The sequence below is a fragment of the Crotalus tigris genome, unplaced genomic scaffold (assembly GCF_016545835.1).
Source record: "Crotalus tigris isolate CLP2741 ecotype Arizona unplaced genomic scaffold, ASM1654583v1 scf7180000021493.194949, whole genome shotgun sequence".
NCBI classification, from domain to species: domain Eukaryota; kingdom Metazoa; phylum Chordata; class Lepidosauria; order Squamata; family Viperidae; genus Crotalus; species Crotalus tigris.
In genome coordinates, this window is record NW_024098538.1 from 170,717 (window position 1) to 187,500 (window position 16,784).

At 46.7% G+C, this 16,784-nt stretch overlaps 2 protein-coding genes, 1 long non-coding RNA gene and 1 pseudogene across 6 annotated transcripts in view; 2 read left to right on the forward strand and 2 right to left on the reverse strand.

Annotated features, from left to right (window-relative positions):
- Window positions 1-2,917, forward strand: part of SMAD4 (SMAD family member 4) — a 36,760-nt gene extending 33,843 nt beyond the window's left edge. For all 4 annotated transcript variants that reach the window (XM_039318735.1, XM_039318736.1, XM_039318733.1 and 1 more), the window contains one exon: window positions 1,687-2,917. In XM_039318735.1, coding sequence (XP_039174669.1) covers window positions 1,687-1,898 — 212 coding nt within the window. In that variant the 3' untranslated portion in view covers window positions 1,899-2,917. The remainder of the gene's footprint in view (window positions 1-1,686) is intronic.
- On the reverse strand, window positions 1,956-8,388 carry LOC120296771. Its single transcript, XR_005553573.1, has 2 exons — window positions 5,146-8,388; window positions 1,956-2,788 (listed from the first exon to the last, which is right to left on the reverse strand). It is a non-coding gene; the product is annotated as an uncharacterized LOC120296771 (long non-coding RNA).
- A 292-nt stretch (window positions 8,389-8,680) lies between these two features.
- On the forward strand, window positions 8,681-11,391 carry LOC120296772 (annotated as a pseudogene).
- Window positions 11,392-11,697: 306 nt separating this feature from the next.
- Window positions 11,698-14,668, reverse strand: HDHD3 (haloacid dehalogenase like hydrolase domain containing 3). The gene is made up of 2 exons (XM_039318737.1): window positions 14,501-14,668; window positions 11,698-12,621 (listed from the first exon to the last, which is right to left on the reverse strand). Exons 1-2 carry the CDS (start codon window positions 14,651-14,653, stop codon window positions 11,890-11,892), a joined length of 885 nt encoding a protein of 294 aa, XP_039174671.1. The 5' UTR covers window positions 14,654-14,668; the 3' UTR covers window positions 11,698-11,889.
- Between the last annotated feature and the right edge of the window lie 2,116 nt (window positions 14,669-16,784).

Below are 16,784 nucleotides of genomic sequence, written 5' to 3' on the forward strand. Positions count from 1 at the left end.
CTTTTTTCAAAATAGGTATCATTTGAAACAAAAAAAGAAACTTTGGAAGAATATTCATTTTAACTGCTGAGATTCTTCCCAGCAAAGATAACTGTAATTTTTTCCAATCATTTCAATCCTTTTGAACTTTTGCCCATAATGTCTCATAATTATTTTTATACAATTTAACATTAGAAGCTGTAATATATACTCCTAAATATTTAACCTTTCTTACTATTTCAAAACCTGTTAATTTAGCCAAAATATCCTTTTCCTTCATAGACATATTTTTTCGGTAATATTTTAGTCTTAGTATTATTTACCTTAAAGCCAGAAACCTTGCCATACTGAGTTAAAATTTCAACCAAATCCCTAACCGAATTTGTCGGTCACAACCAAATCGTCAGCAAAAGCTCTCAACTTATAATCATTCTTATTTATTTTTATTCCCTTAATTCTAGATGATTCTCGAATTTTAATAATATCTCCATAGTTAAAACAAATAACAATGGGGATAAAGGACATCCTTGTCTAGTACCCTTTTCAATGTTAAGTGCATCTTTTAATCCCCCATTAACTATAATTTGTGCAGAATGTTGTTGATATATAGACTTAAGAGCATACAAAAATTTATCCCCAAAGTTCATTTTCTCTACCACTTTCAATAAAAATTATCAATCTAATTGATAAAACGCTTTTTCAGCATCCAAAAAAATCAAAAGCAGCAGGGATTTGGTTGTTCTTGTCTAGATACTCAATTAAATTAACAATTTGTCTAACATTATATTTCATGTATCTTCCAGTTATAAATCCAGATTGATCACTATGAATCAAATGCTTCAAAACAGTAGTTTGTTGAACCATCACTAAAAAGGTTGTAAAATTGGCTTAATCACGTGACTGACCCTCTTTATAACTGTCACAAATTACCATTGGAAGCTGCATTGCAGTCATTAATTCTAGGATTACTGTATAACTTCACTCAATATAACTATGATTAATCAAACCATGATTTGCAGACCTCCAGCCTGTATAAATGGAGAATGCAAGGAGCATCATGAGGAACCTCCTATTTTGAAGAATCTTGAGGTCTGAAATGCAGCTGTGCTGTTAATTACTCTTTAAATGCTCCCCGAATTATAGGCTCAGTGAAATAGAGGTTAGTTAACTAGACCAAGAAATTGAGGTACATTTTGGAAGAAATGACAATCTGCTCCCATAAAGTTTTAAAAGAAACTAGAGAGATATTCATATAATCACAAGGAGTTGAGCTTTATTTAAGAGAAGCTGCATCTTTATTGGGATATATAGCAAGCTTTTTTTTCCCTAACAAGATGCTTGAAAATTTCAATGTTTTATTTATCTAAATTTATTACCTGCCCAACTCCAATGCACTGTATTTTTTTTCTGTTTCTAATGCTGGGATATATAGCGTAGACACATGCGTGTGTGCACACACAAATTTTTAAACAAAATACTTGAAAATGTCCAGGTCTTGTTTCTGTATACGTTTCTTTAATTATTTGAATTTATTAGCTGCCAAACTCCAAAGGGCTTTATTTTCTTTCTGTTTCTAAATGACAATCTGAACAAACCAAAACTTGTAGAGGGGTGAAGCACCTTCTTCTAAAACTGGGTTGGTGCCAGCACGTGGTTTGATGAAAGATGTTGATAAAAAGAATGTTTAATATCCCTGTTCTGCATTAGGTTTGTCGGCAGCTGCTGGAATCGGCGTGGACGACCTTCGGCGTCTGTGCATCCTCAGGATGAGCTTTGTGAAAGGATGGGGACCCGACTATCCACGCCAGAGCATCAAGGAGACTCCCTGCTGGATTGAGATCCATCTCCATCGCGCCCTTCAGCTCCTGGACGAAGTCCTCCACACCCTGCCGATCGCAGATCCCCAGCCCTTAGACTGAGACCGCACAGCTGTGAGCCACGACGGAGGAGCGAGGAGGGTGGATTGTAAAATACCATTTTGTTTATTACGGGAAGATATATTTTACTTCCATTCTGCTTAATCTCTTAACCAGGTTTTAAAGAGAAAAATGTCTTTGCCACCTTGCTCTCAGCAGAAAGAAGCTGAACTTGTAACTCCAGCTAGTTCACACCTTCAGACCTTTGGTGGGCTACTTGTGGAAAGCTGTCACCAGCCAGAAATTTTTTAGATGGTGATCGGGCGGGATCACTGCTGCGTCTGTTTCTTGGACATCTCATTGATTCATGTGAGCTTCTCAGAACAGTGGGGAGCTCACGCTGAATGATCCTATGCATTTCAGGGAACCTGGAGGTGGGGGCCTCACTTATGCAGCCACCCAACTTGTCCTTGCTTGAGTCCAGTCCAAATGAGCAAAATCATGTTGATTATTCTAAAGGGAGGATTCTGATGCTCTGCTCTACTGGGCACCGGGGCATGTCTCATCAGGAGTTTTTTATGTAAAATTTTTATGTATGCCTATTATTTTAAAAATGCACTAAAACTGGGATGGGCCTCAGAGCTGGTATCAATTTTAAAGGCAACGTGAAACAAATCAGTAAAATTGTCTACTAAATTCAGTAGTGAAACGTCTGCATTATTCTACATTCCCAACCGATTTTAACTTTTACCAGCATGAATTTAAAATACACTTGAGCAATTAATTGGGATAGCGTGAACCTGCTTTACTGAACTTGGCGTGCCATCTCAGACTTCTTAATCATGTTTATGGTTGTACCGCTGAAAATCCAGATTTTATATTTTTCAAAATTTCTACTCAGGGCAAGCTGGCAAACTTGTTTTTATACTTCTCGGTTATTTTAAGCTGTTTATCTCATTAACGATCTTATCTATTTGCATTGACTTTGTATAGAGAATTTCAAGTAGAAGTTGCAAATGTAATGGCTGTAATGACAGATGCATTATGCTTCTCTAGTTAATAAAACTATTAGAAAACTCTCATCACCAGTAAAGTGATGTGCTTCACCTTCTGAATCTGGAGCTCTGAATACAGGTAGTCCTCGATTTACAGCCATTTCTTTAGTGGCCATTTGAAGTTACAACAGTGCTGAAAAAGTGACTTACAATCAGGCCTCATATTTTGCAGCATTGCCATGGTTAGAATTTGGACATTTGGCCACTGGCATATATTTTTGACAGTTGTGGTGTCCAGGGGTCATGTGACTGTCAAATCATTTAGAATGGAATGGAATCTCAGGGTTGAAATGAGGGGTCCTTGATAGAGAGCAGAGCAGAGCTGGAAGGGACCTTGGAGGTCTTCTAGTCCAGCCCCTGCTCAAGCAGGAGAACCTATACCACGGGTCGGCAACCTGCGGCTCCGGAGCCGCATGCGGCTCTTTGAGCCTTCCCATGTGGCTCCCAGCCTCCTCTGCCTTTGCAGAGAGAGACAGAGACAGAGAGAGGCAATTGCGATTCCCTGCTTCTCTCTCTCTCTCTCTTTCTCTCTCTGTGTGTGTGTGTGTGTGTGTGTGTGTGTGTGTGTGTGTGTGTGTTTGTGTGTGTGTGTGTGTAAAAGAGAGTGCACTCACAGCGTTCTCCGAGGAGCTGAAAAGCTTTCTGGACGGAGCTCCTCCCTTTCCTGCGTCTCTGCAGGAAACAGGAAGCAGGAAGGGCAGGAGAGAGCTAGCTAGCCCAGCTAGGCTGTCTCAGGAATTCTGGGAGTTGAAGTCCATGAGTCATAAAAGAGACGAGGTTTTCTACCCCTGAGCTTGTTGGACAACAGCTTGAAGCTTGCCAGGTGAGCAGCGGATAGGAGGGGGGGAGAAAGAGAGAGGGAGGGAGAGAGAGAGTGTGTGTGGGGGGGGGGGGAAGAAGAGTGGTAAACCAAGGGCAGATAGAGAGGGAGGGAGGGAGAGAGACAGAGAGAGAGAGACCCTTTTGACATCTAAAATGAAGATAACACTGCATATATCCTTTTTTTACCTGTGTGTGTATGTAATTTTATTCTCTTAAAGCATTCTCTTGGTGATCATTGTTTTAATAGTATGGATATTCCCAAGAGTCATATTTTTACTTTCATTTTTAATGTGTGTGTGTGTGTGTGTGTGTGTATACATACACACACATACACAAACACACACACACACACACACACACACACACACACACCTATAATAAAGGTAAAAAAGGATATATGCAGTGTTATCTTCATTTTAGATATCAAAAGGGTTTTGCGGCTCCCGGTGTTTTGTTTTTGGTGGGAAATGGGTCCAAGTGGCTCTTTGAGTGTTTTGGGTTGCCTACCCCTGACCTATACTATTTCAGACAAGTGACTATCTAGTCCAGAGGTAGTCAATCTTGGCCCCTTCATGACTCGTGGACTTCAACTCCCAGAATTCCTGAGCCAGCCTGGCTCAGCTTGGAAACCTCTCCCTTCCCCTCAGCATGGCTGGCTCAGGAATTCTGGGAGTTGAAGTCCATGAATCATAAAAGAGCCAAGGTTGCCTACCCCTGGTCTAATCTCTCTTCTTAAAAACCTCCAGTGATGGAGCACCTACGATTTCTGGAGGCCAGCTGTTCCACTGGTTAATTGTCCTCACTGTCAGGAAGTTTCTCCTTGATTCTAGGTTGCTTCTCTTGTTGGTCAGTTTCCAACCATTGTTTCTTGTCCTGCCCTCTGGTGCTTTGGAGAATAACCTGACCCCCTCCTCTTCTTTGTGGCAGCCCCAGATACTGGAAGACTGTTATCATGTCACCTCTGTTTCTTCTTCTCTTTAGACTAGCCATCCCCAAATCCTGCAGTCTGCTTTCATATTTTTTTAGTCTCCAGGCCTCGGATCATCTCAGTTGCTCTTCTTTGAACTTTTTCCAAGGTCTCAATATCTTTTTTGGGATATGGTGAGCAAAATTTGCAACCTTCCCAACTGTCTCTCCTGACCAAGTCAATGGGGGAAGCCAGATTCACTTTAGAACTGCATGATTCATGTATCAACTGCAGTCCTTCACTTAACAATCTTGGCAAAAAGTTCGTAATATTAGGGGTGACTCACTCACCACCTTGCTTATTCTGGTCCCAATTGTGATCATAAATCGAGGACTACCGGTAGCTGCAGCAGAAGAACACAATGTAGTGGCTGAGAGGGCTTTTTCCCAACCTCACAGCCAACAGTTGTAAAGAGGGGGAGGAGATGGACCCAATCCGAAAGAAAAGCCATCATCCTCTGCCGTACCTCATTATTGATCCTGGACTCTCCTACCTGCTATATGGCTCTCCATTCATCTGACACTGTCTTCACCTTATTGAGAAACATGAACAATTTGGAATCTTCTTGTAATTGCAACATTTAATCAGGAAAGGAACCAAAAGAGAGCCAGTTCTTTTTCATGTGAAAAAATTGGGAAATTTTGAGAGCTTTCATATTGAGAAAGCCCAGCTGTGGTATAAAGACATCCGTTGTTCAAGAACCAAAGAATGGTTTTCTTCAGAACTGTCATTCATATGCAAATGTATGCAGTTGTGATTGAGTAGTCAATACACAGTTAATACAGTTAATAAAAGATTTGTTTAATTAGGTGGCAGCCCAATGGAAATTAATTAATGCAGCATACTCCGCATTCGTTATTTCTAAAGTGCTGTAGTCCTCAGCCCCACTGCATGTAATATGAAGTATAGCTTTGCTTATCAAAGCTTTTGCACTTCTTGGAAGGGATATTAGCCTTTGTCTTAACATACAAGTGCTTTTTTAAAAAAGAGTGTGCAAAATGATCAGGCTGTCCCAGATTTTGCACTAGTTGTGAATCACCCCCACCGGACATGGTGTTTGATCTGCAGCCTTTCCAGAACTCATACAATAGTTCAAGCCCTACTTGGTGTTAGCTGTGGTTTTCCTGGGGATGGAATGGGGGTGTCAGCATCAGAGGTCACAAAAGTTGTAATGTGTGAACAACCCTTTTTTCTCCCCTCCTGCAAAACTTAGTCATATGCCCAAAGGGCATTTAAATACATGTTGATACTAAATTTTTTATTGCTAGTGGCGTTTTCAGTTACTTAGCATTCCAGGGGTGTTTTTGGTTTGCAACTTCAAGCATTTATATTTTAAATAATTTCTTACTTCATGCTTAAAAGCACACAGAATTGTTTGGGAAAATAGTGTATGCCTGGGGTGTCCAACTTGACAACTTTCAGATCTGTGGACTTCAACTCCCAGATTTTCCAGTCAGCCAAGTTTAAAAGTTGCCAGGTTTGGACCAAATCCTGGTTTATCCTCTACAGAAAGAGTAGAGTTCCTGCATCTGTTTTAGCACCTGAGTTGAAAAAATTATTGGCCTCCCTACCTCACGTGTCCTTGGCAAACAAATTTTATGAAATTTCATCGCTGGAGACGAATTATGTTTCACTTTTTTAAAAAGCAAACATTTTATCCATGAAATTTAACCACCAATCGTCCCAGCATCCTTTAGCATTTCAGTTGAAAAACATTTTGGCCTCAGGGCCATACGCACCCCTTATCCCAGGAACAGAAATTTTCCAAATTGTCGTCGCTGGAGACAAGAAATGGTTGATTTTTTTAAAAAAGCAAACAAGTTGAAAAATATTTTGGCCAGCAGCAACCCTCATCTTGAGAAAACAAATTTTAGAATTGTCGCTGCAGACTAAATATGTTTGACTTTTTTAAAAAACAAACAAGAACATATTATTCATGAAATTTAAACAAGAAGCTTGTCTTGGTCTATGTTTTAGCATTTTGGTTGAAAAAATTTTTGGCCTCGCTGCTGCACGCACCCATTATTTGAGCAAAATTAATTTTGTGAATTTTCATCGCTGGAGACGAACTATGTTTATAACAGCAACCAAAACCATCTTTCCCATGAAATTTAACTACGAATTTGGTCCCGGAATCCCTTTTAGCATTTCAGTTGAAAAATTTTTTCTCCTTGCTGCTGCACGCACCCCTTATTCTACCACTACGATTTTATTCACAAATGCAGTAATTGTTGACACTAATAATATTTGCTTCTGGCCACTCTGGAAATGTTAGGTATGAAATCGGAAATACACCTGAAATGAAACCTATTTGATCCTGAATGCCTCTATTGTTGCCATTGCCATCCATAGGGAAGAAACAGAGCAGAGCAGGTTGGTTAGGAGGAAAAAAGGATCCAGCATGGATTAATGTGGAAGCAGACACGTGTAGGGAGCCCCCCCTCCCTCAAAAAGAAAATCACCTGGGGAGCAGTCTCCCCAAAATAAGAAAAAGTCTCCCTTAAAATAACAATCCTTTCACAATCAGGGAAATCGCCCAAAGCAGCTTTTCGCAACAAGCTGAGTGCCTCAAAGATGCCCTTTTCAAGAGGCCACTGGACTTTCTTGTGTTTCTTTTGAAGACGTTTCGCTTCTTATCCAAGAAACTTCTTCAGCTCTGACTAGATGGTGGGGAGTGGAAGGATTTGATTTTAGAGTCACTGAAACCATTTTGGAGGTTTACCTCTGTGTCCTCGGGATAACCTGAGAAGTGCTGGAGGAACTTCCTAGTTTTCTGCCCTGGGTCCCTTCGCTGTTGAAAACAGGCACACAGGCTATTGGGGATGGGTCTGTGCTGTCTGAATCTCAAACTGAAGCACAAATGGTTCCTGTAGTCTGCAATATTTTCTCAAAATCCATTCAGGCTCTCTCACCATTCTAAGGGTGTTCATCCCAAAGGGCGTAGCTAAATTTCTATGGAGATTCTCAGTCATCCGGGTCATGGTTATCGCAAAGGTGCTTTTTCAGGACGCAACTGGACTTTCTTGTGTTTCTTTTGAAGACGTTTCACTTCTCATCCAAGAACTTCTTCAGCTCTGACTGGATGACTGAGAATCTCCCTGCCGCGTGAGTCCCGGAGCGCAGGAGCCATCCAGACTGTCTGTAGCACAGCTGGGATTCACACGGCTTCCGGCATGCGTCCAGCGCACGGCCGGGTCATCTGCAGAGACTGCTGCTCGCTGAGGAGGTGAGCAACGACACCCTGCAGCCACTTAGAAGGGGTCAGATCCAGATGCACGGCCCTTCCCCGTCCTCTTCTGAGCAGAGGCGCTACAGGTAGCCATTCAAAGGAAGATGCACATTCTGGCTAGGGGGGATTTTACAAGTTGGGCATCCGATTCCAAAGAAAAGTTACTCCTGTGAAAGAGATTGCAATTGAGAGCGCCTTTGGCCATGTACTTGCCTTGACCTGCCAACCTTCCCCACTTCCTCCCCAAAGTATTTCTGAGGAAATTGGCTTTTGACCCCCTCCTTCTTTTAAAGCAAAAGCTCCTTCCTGGAATGCAACTGCCCGAACCCCGAGCCTGTTTGGGGTTCAAATCTGCTTTGCAAGCCTCTGGTTTCCATCACAGTGAACCACTGTAAAAAACATCAAGGGCAAAGTGTTTCCATCGCCAAATTTGTGGCAGAAGTGCTGCCAGAAAATAAACCACATGTTGTGTTAATAAGGCCTTGGGATCCTTGGCACACTGACACCCCTCCCACCCACCCACCCCCCAATCCAGTAGCTGACTTTGGAGCTGTTTTCCACTCTATATTAATTGAATTTCAGCCTGCATCCATTCAAAGCATAGAAGTGTGGCTAAAAGAAGAAGCATCTCAGAGTAGGAGAGTGACCCCCTCAGCACATCCCCAGTCCCCTCCTCATTGCTGAGAGTAGCCTGATGGTTGGTGGAGACAGGGGGCATTTTTGCATCACCAGTTGCATTGTTGTGGATGCAAGGCAGAATGGTGGGGGGGAGATGGAGGGTGCCACATCTACTCCTTTAAAATGCAGACTAGCTGCAGAGCTGATTTCCCCTCAGTGGCCCCTGATCAGAGAGATCCAGGAATGTAGGTTGGGTGGCATTTGGTGCATAAAATCCCTTTGAGAGGCTCATGCCAGGCAGAAAGTATGTTTCAGGCGCCTGCAATTTTTTGCAAAGTGGAAGGCACTGCGGCCACAGGGCTTTTCAAGATGGAGAACACACTGGCAGCTGCCAGCAAAGACTGGGAGGGCCTCATCTGGCATCTGAACTTTGTTAGGTATGTACGGACACTGAGGAACAGAACAGCGGCTACTGGAAGCAGCCCGGGCTGAGGAGGAGTGAGCCCACCAAGCATCCTGGCCCAGGAGGCGCCCTGGAAGGAATCACTGCAGAAACTAGATGCCCTCCGGCCTACATGGTGGTCATAATCACTGCCACTGATGACCACCCTTATACGTGGGAGGATACCTGACCCCACTGAGAGCAGAGATTGGGAGGGGTAGGTAGGGGTTTGTACCAAATGGAGGACCTGTGGTTATTATCTTCCTCCCCCCAGTCCCTGAACGTTCCTCCTTCAGCTGCATCCTCGGAGGTCAGCTGGGCTGAGAAAAGCCGCTAGCCCAGTCTCTCCAGTCCTGGCTACCACCCCACCCGCCATCAGGGAACCTTCCTCAGAAATAGAAATGTCATCCTTCCCCCACATTGCCATCTTGTGGGGACAATGGGAATTGCAGACAGCCCCAGGACAGAAAAGAGGGTACCAGGCTGTGCCCTCAAAACTCAGTGCTCCCCGATTTTGAATTGTGCAAACTGAGGAAAATAAGAGGATCCTGCAGACCCACAAAGCAAAACAGTTAAGAGTCCACCAGCAGGATAGCTCTGGACTTCAGTTGTTCTTGGCTGCACTTCAGGTGAGTGGAGCAACGAGTGACAGTAACTCTGCGCTATTGCATCCACACTCAGCTTCTAAGGCTGACCTGTAACTCTGTGAGAATCAGTTGGAGTCTGGCCCCAGATCCACTCACCCTTTCAATTTTAGACTGAAGTGGAATTTCTCAGTGGGAAGCAATCTGTGTGTGGATCAATCATCTTTTGGCCCAAGTGGATGTTCTTCTTCACCATACTGGGTGCTACTTAATGGGTAGACTTGCAAGTGAGGTGCTTGCTCCCCAGGTGCAGCCCCAGAGTCAACACACAGATCATTTACACCCAGCTCCTGGTTGTGCAAGGGAGAGCAGAGCTTGGGGGATGGAGTTGCCAGGTTACTCAATGCCTTGAACAAGCTCATGGCTGATGACTTGATCTTGCACAACCTGGGTTTAAATCAGAGAACCTTAGGGCTGGAAGGGACCCTGAAGGTCTTCCAGTCAAGTTCCCTGCCCAAAGTAAGAATCTCATACTATCCTAGACAAATGGTTGTCCAATCTTTTCTTGAAAACTTCCAGCACGGAGCACCCACAACTCTGGGAGGCAAGCTGTTCCACTGATAAACCATTCTGTCAGATTTCCCTGATGAGCTTCTATCCATTGCTTCTCGTTCAGGTACTATGGAGAATAAATCCACTCCCTCTTCCTTGTGACAGCTTTTTAAGTATTGGAGGATAGCTATTATGTCTCTCCTAAGCCTTCCCTTTGTTAGGCTAAGCATACCTAGTTCCATACCTGGTTCCCTTGGCTGCTCATCACACAATTTAGCCTCCAGACCCTTAGCCATCTTTGTAAAGTGTCACCTTACATCCCTGACTCTGGCTGGAATTTTCCCACTGGCCAATTTGCTGCTCCCAGCAGTACAGATGGCATTCACATGGTTCCTTCTTGGCCCTTTCCAAAAAGGAGAACGTTGATTTTCAGCCCCAAGATGGCCTGGAGGGCAGACCCAGATAACCCTGCTCACTCCGATCACCGGCCCAACACCCTGGCTGAGGAATCCTTCTGTGCAGGGATCCTGGAGTCTACGTAATATCTGAACGTACAGACTAGGTGTTTCCTAGACTCACTGCAGCATTAAGAGGGCTGGCCCTGTCGCCCTCTTGGTTACAATCTCTCCTCCTGGATCTTGTCCTGCTATGATCGTGAAATTCTCACACAACGATCAGCATCTGACCATGAAGCTGCTGAAGAGCCCTGAAGAATTTGGGGTACTGGTTGACCTGGATGAAGGCCATTTGTATTTTAGCAGCTCGAGTCCTATGCTGTTCCCCATGGCACCAGGAAACCTTTGCTGCCCCCATCCACCCAGTCCTGGACGTGGCTGATCAAAACATTTCTCTGGTGTGAGACCAACACTGGGAAGGTGAGGGAAGGACATACGGTTTAACCACCAGGCATTAGAATTCAACTTGGTATCCGCAACTCAGAATGTGACTCAGAATAGGACTGCTTACCAAAAAAGGTGGCCTCCCTTCCTGTATCACTAGCAAAGGAGAACATGATGCTGGGTTGCTTGGAAAAGAGCTGGGAGGGAAAGAGTCCATGTAAAGTCTATGGAGATTCTCAGCCATCCAGGTCATGGTTGTCCAAAAGTGCTTTTTCAAAAGGCAACTGGACTTCCTTTTTCCTTTGAATCTTTCACGAATCAATCACAACGGCATATTTAGCCTGTAAATTTGCCTGGAATAGACAAACTTCTGTAATACTCCAAAGTAATAATTTTTTCCCACTCCACTATGCCTGTTACATTTTCTTTCCTTATTGGCAGAAATTGAGTGACAGCATGTGTGTGCATGTTAGTTAGTTCCCCAAATAAATTTTTGCATCAGCCTGTAATACCAACTCTGTTGTTCTAAATACAAGAAACCTGGGACAGGGATACTGTAGACTCTTATAAGCAGGGATATAGGTTTTATTGGATTTATTTTGGGTTAATGTTGTTGTTAGTTGCAAAGTCGTGTCCGACCCACCGTGACCCCATGGACATTCCTCCAGGCCTTCCTGTCCTCTACCATCTTCTGGAGTCCCTTGAAGCTCACGCCTCCTGCTTCAGGGACTCCATCCAGGCACCTCCTTCTCTGTCATCCCCTTCTTCTCTTTCCCTCCATCTTTCCCAGAATCAGGCTCTTCTCCAGTGAGTCCTTCCTTCTCATTAGGTGGCTAGAGTACTTGAGCTTCAACTTCAGGATCTGGCCTTCTAAACAGCAGTTAATGTTACGATTTGTTAAAATTTCCTCTCCTAGATACAGCTGCTGAAATCCAGCCACTTACTTTTAGCCTTTCTCTATCCGAGCCTGCAGATCTAAAAGTGAAGACAGAAGATGGTTTTCTGGTACCTCTATGTCGCTCTCAATTGGCTCCCCAGCCATTTTAAACAGGAAGCTGTGCAGTCCAGTCTTTCTTGCAGCCAAATAGTCATTCACATAATGGTCCCCTATGTGAGCAGCCAGCTGGGGCTCCACCTTGGCACTGTGGAGGGCTTCCAGAAAAATCCTCCGGTCTGGCTTGGCAAACCCCACTTCTTCCGAGGTTAAGACAAACTGAAAATATTGTCGGAGGTTGCACCGGCTCAGAATCTCTTGTACCCTCCAGTCAGAGTTGGAGACCACTGCCATGCGGATACCACGTTGCTGGCACCACTGGAGTATCTCAATGGCACCTGGGATTAGTTCCCAGTTCTTTGGGCTGCTATAATCCCGGTAGAGTTTTTCAGCAATGGGCCAGAGAACACCACTGTCATGAATTCCGGCAAGCCGGAAGGTCTCGAAGACAACCCCAAGCCACCACTGCTTGGAGCTGAGGCCCTGGCCCCAGCCATAGTTGGGGAAACGCTGGCTCTGGGATGCATGAGCTTGGGAAAAGGAGTGGTTGAGCACCTCAGCAGGGACCTGGAGGCCAAAGGCCTGGGCCTCAGCGGAATAACTCTGCCCCACGGGGACTCGGAGATGAAGCAGGGTGTTTGTGACATCCCAGGTCAAAAGCCGAAGTCTCAGCATAACAGCTGCCTGCAGCATCAGAACAAAGAGAAAAGAAGGCCTCATCCTGCCCTGATTTCTCAGGGACTGAGCATATCCTGCTCAGCAAAGATTAGAACCATCCTGCAAATTATTGTGAGTTGCAGCACTTGATCAGATAAAAAGAACAGATAACGGAATTGGAAGGGACCTTGGAGGTCTCCTAGTCCAACCCCTGCTCAAGCAGGAGATCCTAAACTATTTGAGACAAATGGTTGTACAATCTCTTCCTGAAAACCAGCCGTGGTGGAGCACTCACAATCACTGGAGGCGAGCCATTCCATTGGTTAGATCACTGAGACCAGTTTCTTCCCAAGTACCAAGAAAGCTTCTGTCCACATGGACGGAAGGAGCCCATGCTTGGCCCCGGGACTCAGCCCAAAGGCATCCTGAGTCTGGGCAAACCAGACTCAGAAGTCTCAAGAAGGGCATGACTTCACTGAAGCTAGTCCCACATGGGCAATCCAGCATATTCTTAGAGTGAAAAGATACAATTTTTAGGGCCCAAAGGAAAAACGCAGGCTGGTGATTACCCTCCTCTTCAAAAGAAATTAAAAATAAACCACCTTAATCATTCTCAGCAGAGCAGCATTTTTAAAAGTACAAAGCAATGAAGGAGAAAAAGACCTCAAATTATAAGCTCCCCGTCCTTTCCCTGGGCAGGAGTCTAGCAAACTCAGCAGCAGGGGCCAGTTTCTCATGGGGCAGTCCTACAGAAATAAACAAGCTCAAGGGGATTCAGTGCCTAGGACAGGGGTAGCCAACCTCGATTTTTATGACTCATGGACTTCAACTCCCAGAATTCCTGAGCCAGCATAACATAGCTGTCTCAGGAATTGTGGGAGCTGAAGTCTACCAGTCATAAAAGAGCCGAGGTTGCCTACCCCTGGTCTAGGGAATAGGTAGTTCCAACCTCTTCACAACAGAATCTTTTTAAGGACCCCTTGCGACACAGGGCTCTCTTAAACTCCCCCCACACACACACACACCCTTCAGCCTTAAGGCAACCGGGTCAGTTTCTGCGCTCGCTGGGCAAGAGATACATAGTCGGAAAGGGGGGCAGAAGCAGTACTGCAGGCCACTTTAGCTGACTGTGTTCAGCAGGTCAGCGGTTCAAATCTCACCGGCTCAAGATTGACTCAGCCTTCCATCCTTCCGGGGTAGGTAAAATGAGGACTCAGATTGTTGGGGGCAATGTAAATATATATATACATTGCTTACTGGTGTACACCGCTTAGAGAGTGCTCGCACTTAAAGCGGTATATAAGTCTCATAAATAAATAAATAAATAAATCGGATCGCCTCTTTCACCCACGGCCCCGGGCCCTCCGCGCTTGGCTGGGACGTTTCCTTCCGTGCATCCGGGCGCCCTGTGCAGCCCGCCAAGCGAGCAGCCGCACTAGAAGACGCGGGCGCCCATCGGAACGGAGGCGTGTTCGGCACCCCGACCCAGGGCTGCTGCAGGACGGGGAGGGAGTGATGGTGGTTCCGGCCGCCAGGCCGCCGCTTTCACCGAACTGAAACCAAAGCCCGAATTTGGGGGCCGCGGGGAGTCAGGCGGCCCCTCCGCCAACTGTTGCGGCGGCGGGGACGAGACTCCGATGCCGAGGGGGGGGATCCGTGGATGGGCAGACAGGCTGCCCGGAGGCCCCCCACGCGACCCGGCCACGCGCAGAAGAGGCTCGAGGTGCCCCCCCGGAAGGCCTGCTCGTGGCTTCGGGGGCAGCCGCGGAATGCCGGCGAACCCGCCCCTTCTCCCCGGATCCCCAAGGAGGCGGCCGCTCTGAGGCGCATCCGACGGCCCGCTCGCGCCCCTCCTCCACGACAGGCAGCGAGAAGCCCCTCCCGCAGCAGCCCCGAGGATCCATACCTGCTTTGCGCGGGGGGAACTTCCGCCCTCCGGGGGGAACCTACGGACGCAGCTGGACGTTCCGCCCGAGAGAGCAGCCCGGCCCACACGCGCCTGCGCAAAGAGCCCGTTCGCAAAAACAGGCGGGAACACAAAAATATCCTCGCGTTTCATGTCTGGCGGGTTCTTCACTGGGCGGCTGTCCAGAAGCCCTTATGACTCGTGGACTTCAACTCCCAGAATTCCTGAGCCAGCCATACTAAGCGATGGAAAACTGGTCAAATCAGATACTGCAGCCACAAAAAAAAATAAACCTCTTTAATGGCGTTTTAAGATGATTATTCTTTATTATTAAAACATTAATATTAATAAGCCACGATAGGCCTTAACTCGGTTTAAGACTGGAAGCAGGATTTCTTCTGCGCCCGTGTCGCACCGACCGGGCCTCCCGTCGCCCGGTTAATAATAATAATAAGGCGTTAATAGTAAAACTAGAGAAGAATAACGTAAAAATGCCATTTAAAAGTTTTTATTTCTTTCGGCGGCAGCAATACCCATTTTGACCACATGAGGGCAGGGTTTCCGGTCCCATAGCATTAACATCTAGGCCGTCGTAGGCCTTTTGCCCAGGATCGGGACACCGAGAAGCAAAGCCCCAAAGCGCAGAGCGTCAGCCAAAGCGTGGCCACTCTATGCTCCTTCGAAAGGGACAGGCCGTTTCCCTCGGCCTTCTGCGCATGTCCGCCGTTCGTTCCTCACGAGTAATCTCCGAGAGGCCTTTTCGGCACGGCGGACTTCCTGTCCGTTGATATCGGCCGTCCCCCAGGTCCTGTGGCAAAAGGACTTTTCTATCACGGCCGACTTCTGGTCCTTCGTTCTTAATCATTCCCCCAACTTCCTTTCGGGGAGACCTTCTCAGCATGTCTGACTTCCTGTCCTCTCAAATTCGCCGTCCTACAGGGTCCTTGAAAAGTGACCCTCCCATTACGGCATATTTTCGGTCCATCTTTCTTAGTCATCCTCCAACTTCCTTTTGCGGCTATATTCTGGGAAAGGACCTTTCCATCATGTCCGACTTCCGTTCCTTCGTTCTTAATCTTTCCCCCTACTTCCTTTCGGGTAGACCTCCTCAGCATGTCCGACTTCCTGTCCGCGCAAATTCGCCGTCCTCCAGGGTCGTTGAATTGCGACCTTCTCAATATGGCCAGCTTCCGGTCCGTCCTTCTTAATCATCCTTCCACTTCCTTTTTTTCGGGGACTTTCTGGGCAGGGCGGACTCCACGTCCGATCAACGAGGTAAGCCTTGAAAACCCCATTCAAAAGGCTTATTTCCCTTGGCGGCCGCAATACCCGTCCCATGGCATTTACCATCGAGGCCACCGTAGGCCTTTTCCACGGCCTCCATGCCGCTATCGCTAAGGGAGGAAAAACAGTGCCCTCCCGTGGCCAAGCCGGGTATAGCAGCCACCGAAAGAAATAAACCTTTGAAAATGACAAAAGGGCCTCCCGTCGCCCTATTAATATTAATAAGAGGTTACTAATAAAGACGGGGGGGGAAATAAAATCCCATTTATAAGCTTTATTTTTTTCGGCGACCGCAGTACCCGTTTTAGACCACAGGAGGGCACAGTTTTCCGTCCCGTAGCATGACCACCGACGACGACGTTCCCAGTACGGCCGAGTTCCTGTCCATCCGCCAAAGCGGTCCCCAACTTCCTGTCCGTTCGCAGCACGGTTCCCTGCTTTTTCCCGTGCTCTTTTCTGCACTACGTTGACGGAGCGCACGTCTACCGGCGAGGCCTCAGGAAGGAAAAAAGGAAGCCTGCTACTGCCTCAGGTGAGCCGAGCCATCCCCGCATTTCCTGATTCCAGAAAGATACCGGCTTTCTCTGTTACCTAGTTAGCGGGGAATCCCCACCTTCCCCCTCCCCCGCCTCCTCCCCGGCCACTCGTTTGGTCCTCTCCCCTAAGATGTCCGCCTGGCCGTTCCTGGCCTTTCGCCGCCGGTGTCTGTAAAAATGCGACCGAGAACCGCTGGCGGCGGCGGCGCCGGAGGTTGTGAGACCTGGTCTCTTTGCGCTCTTTCCCTTTCAGCTATAGGGGCTAAATTGGGAACGTAGAGACGAAGTTAGCTTGTTTTAATAAGACACTTCGGGGTCGTTTACGCGAGCTGAGCCGCGGCTTCTTTTTAGCTTCTTTTTAGAGGCGGGGCCGGCGGGACACGCTCCAGGCTTTTGGCGTCCGGGTCGGGAAGGGGGTTCCGACCCGTCTCGGGGGTCTCCTCGAAGGCTGCCAAGCAAGGCAG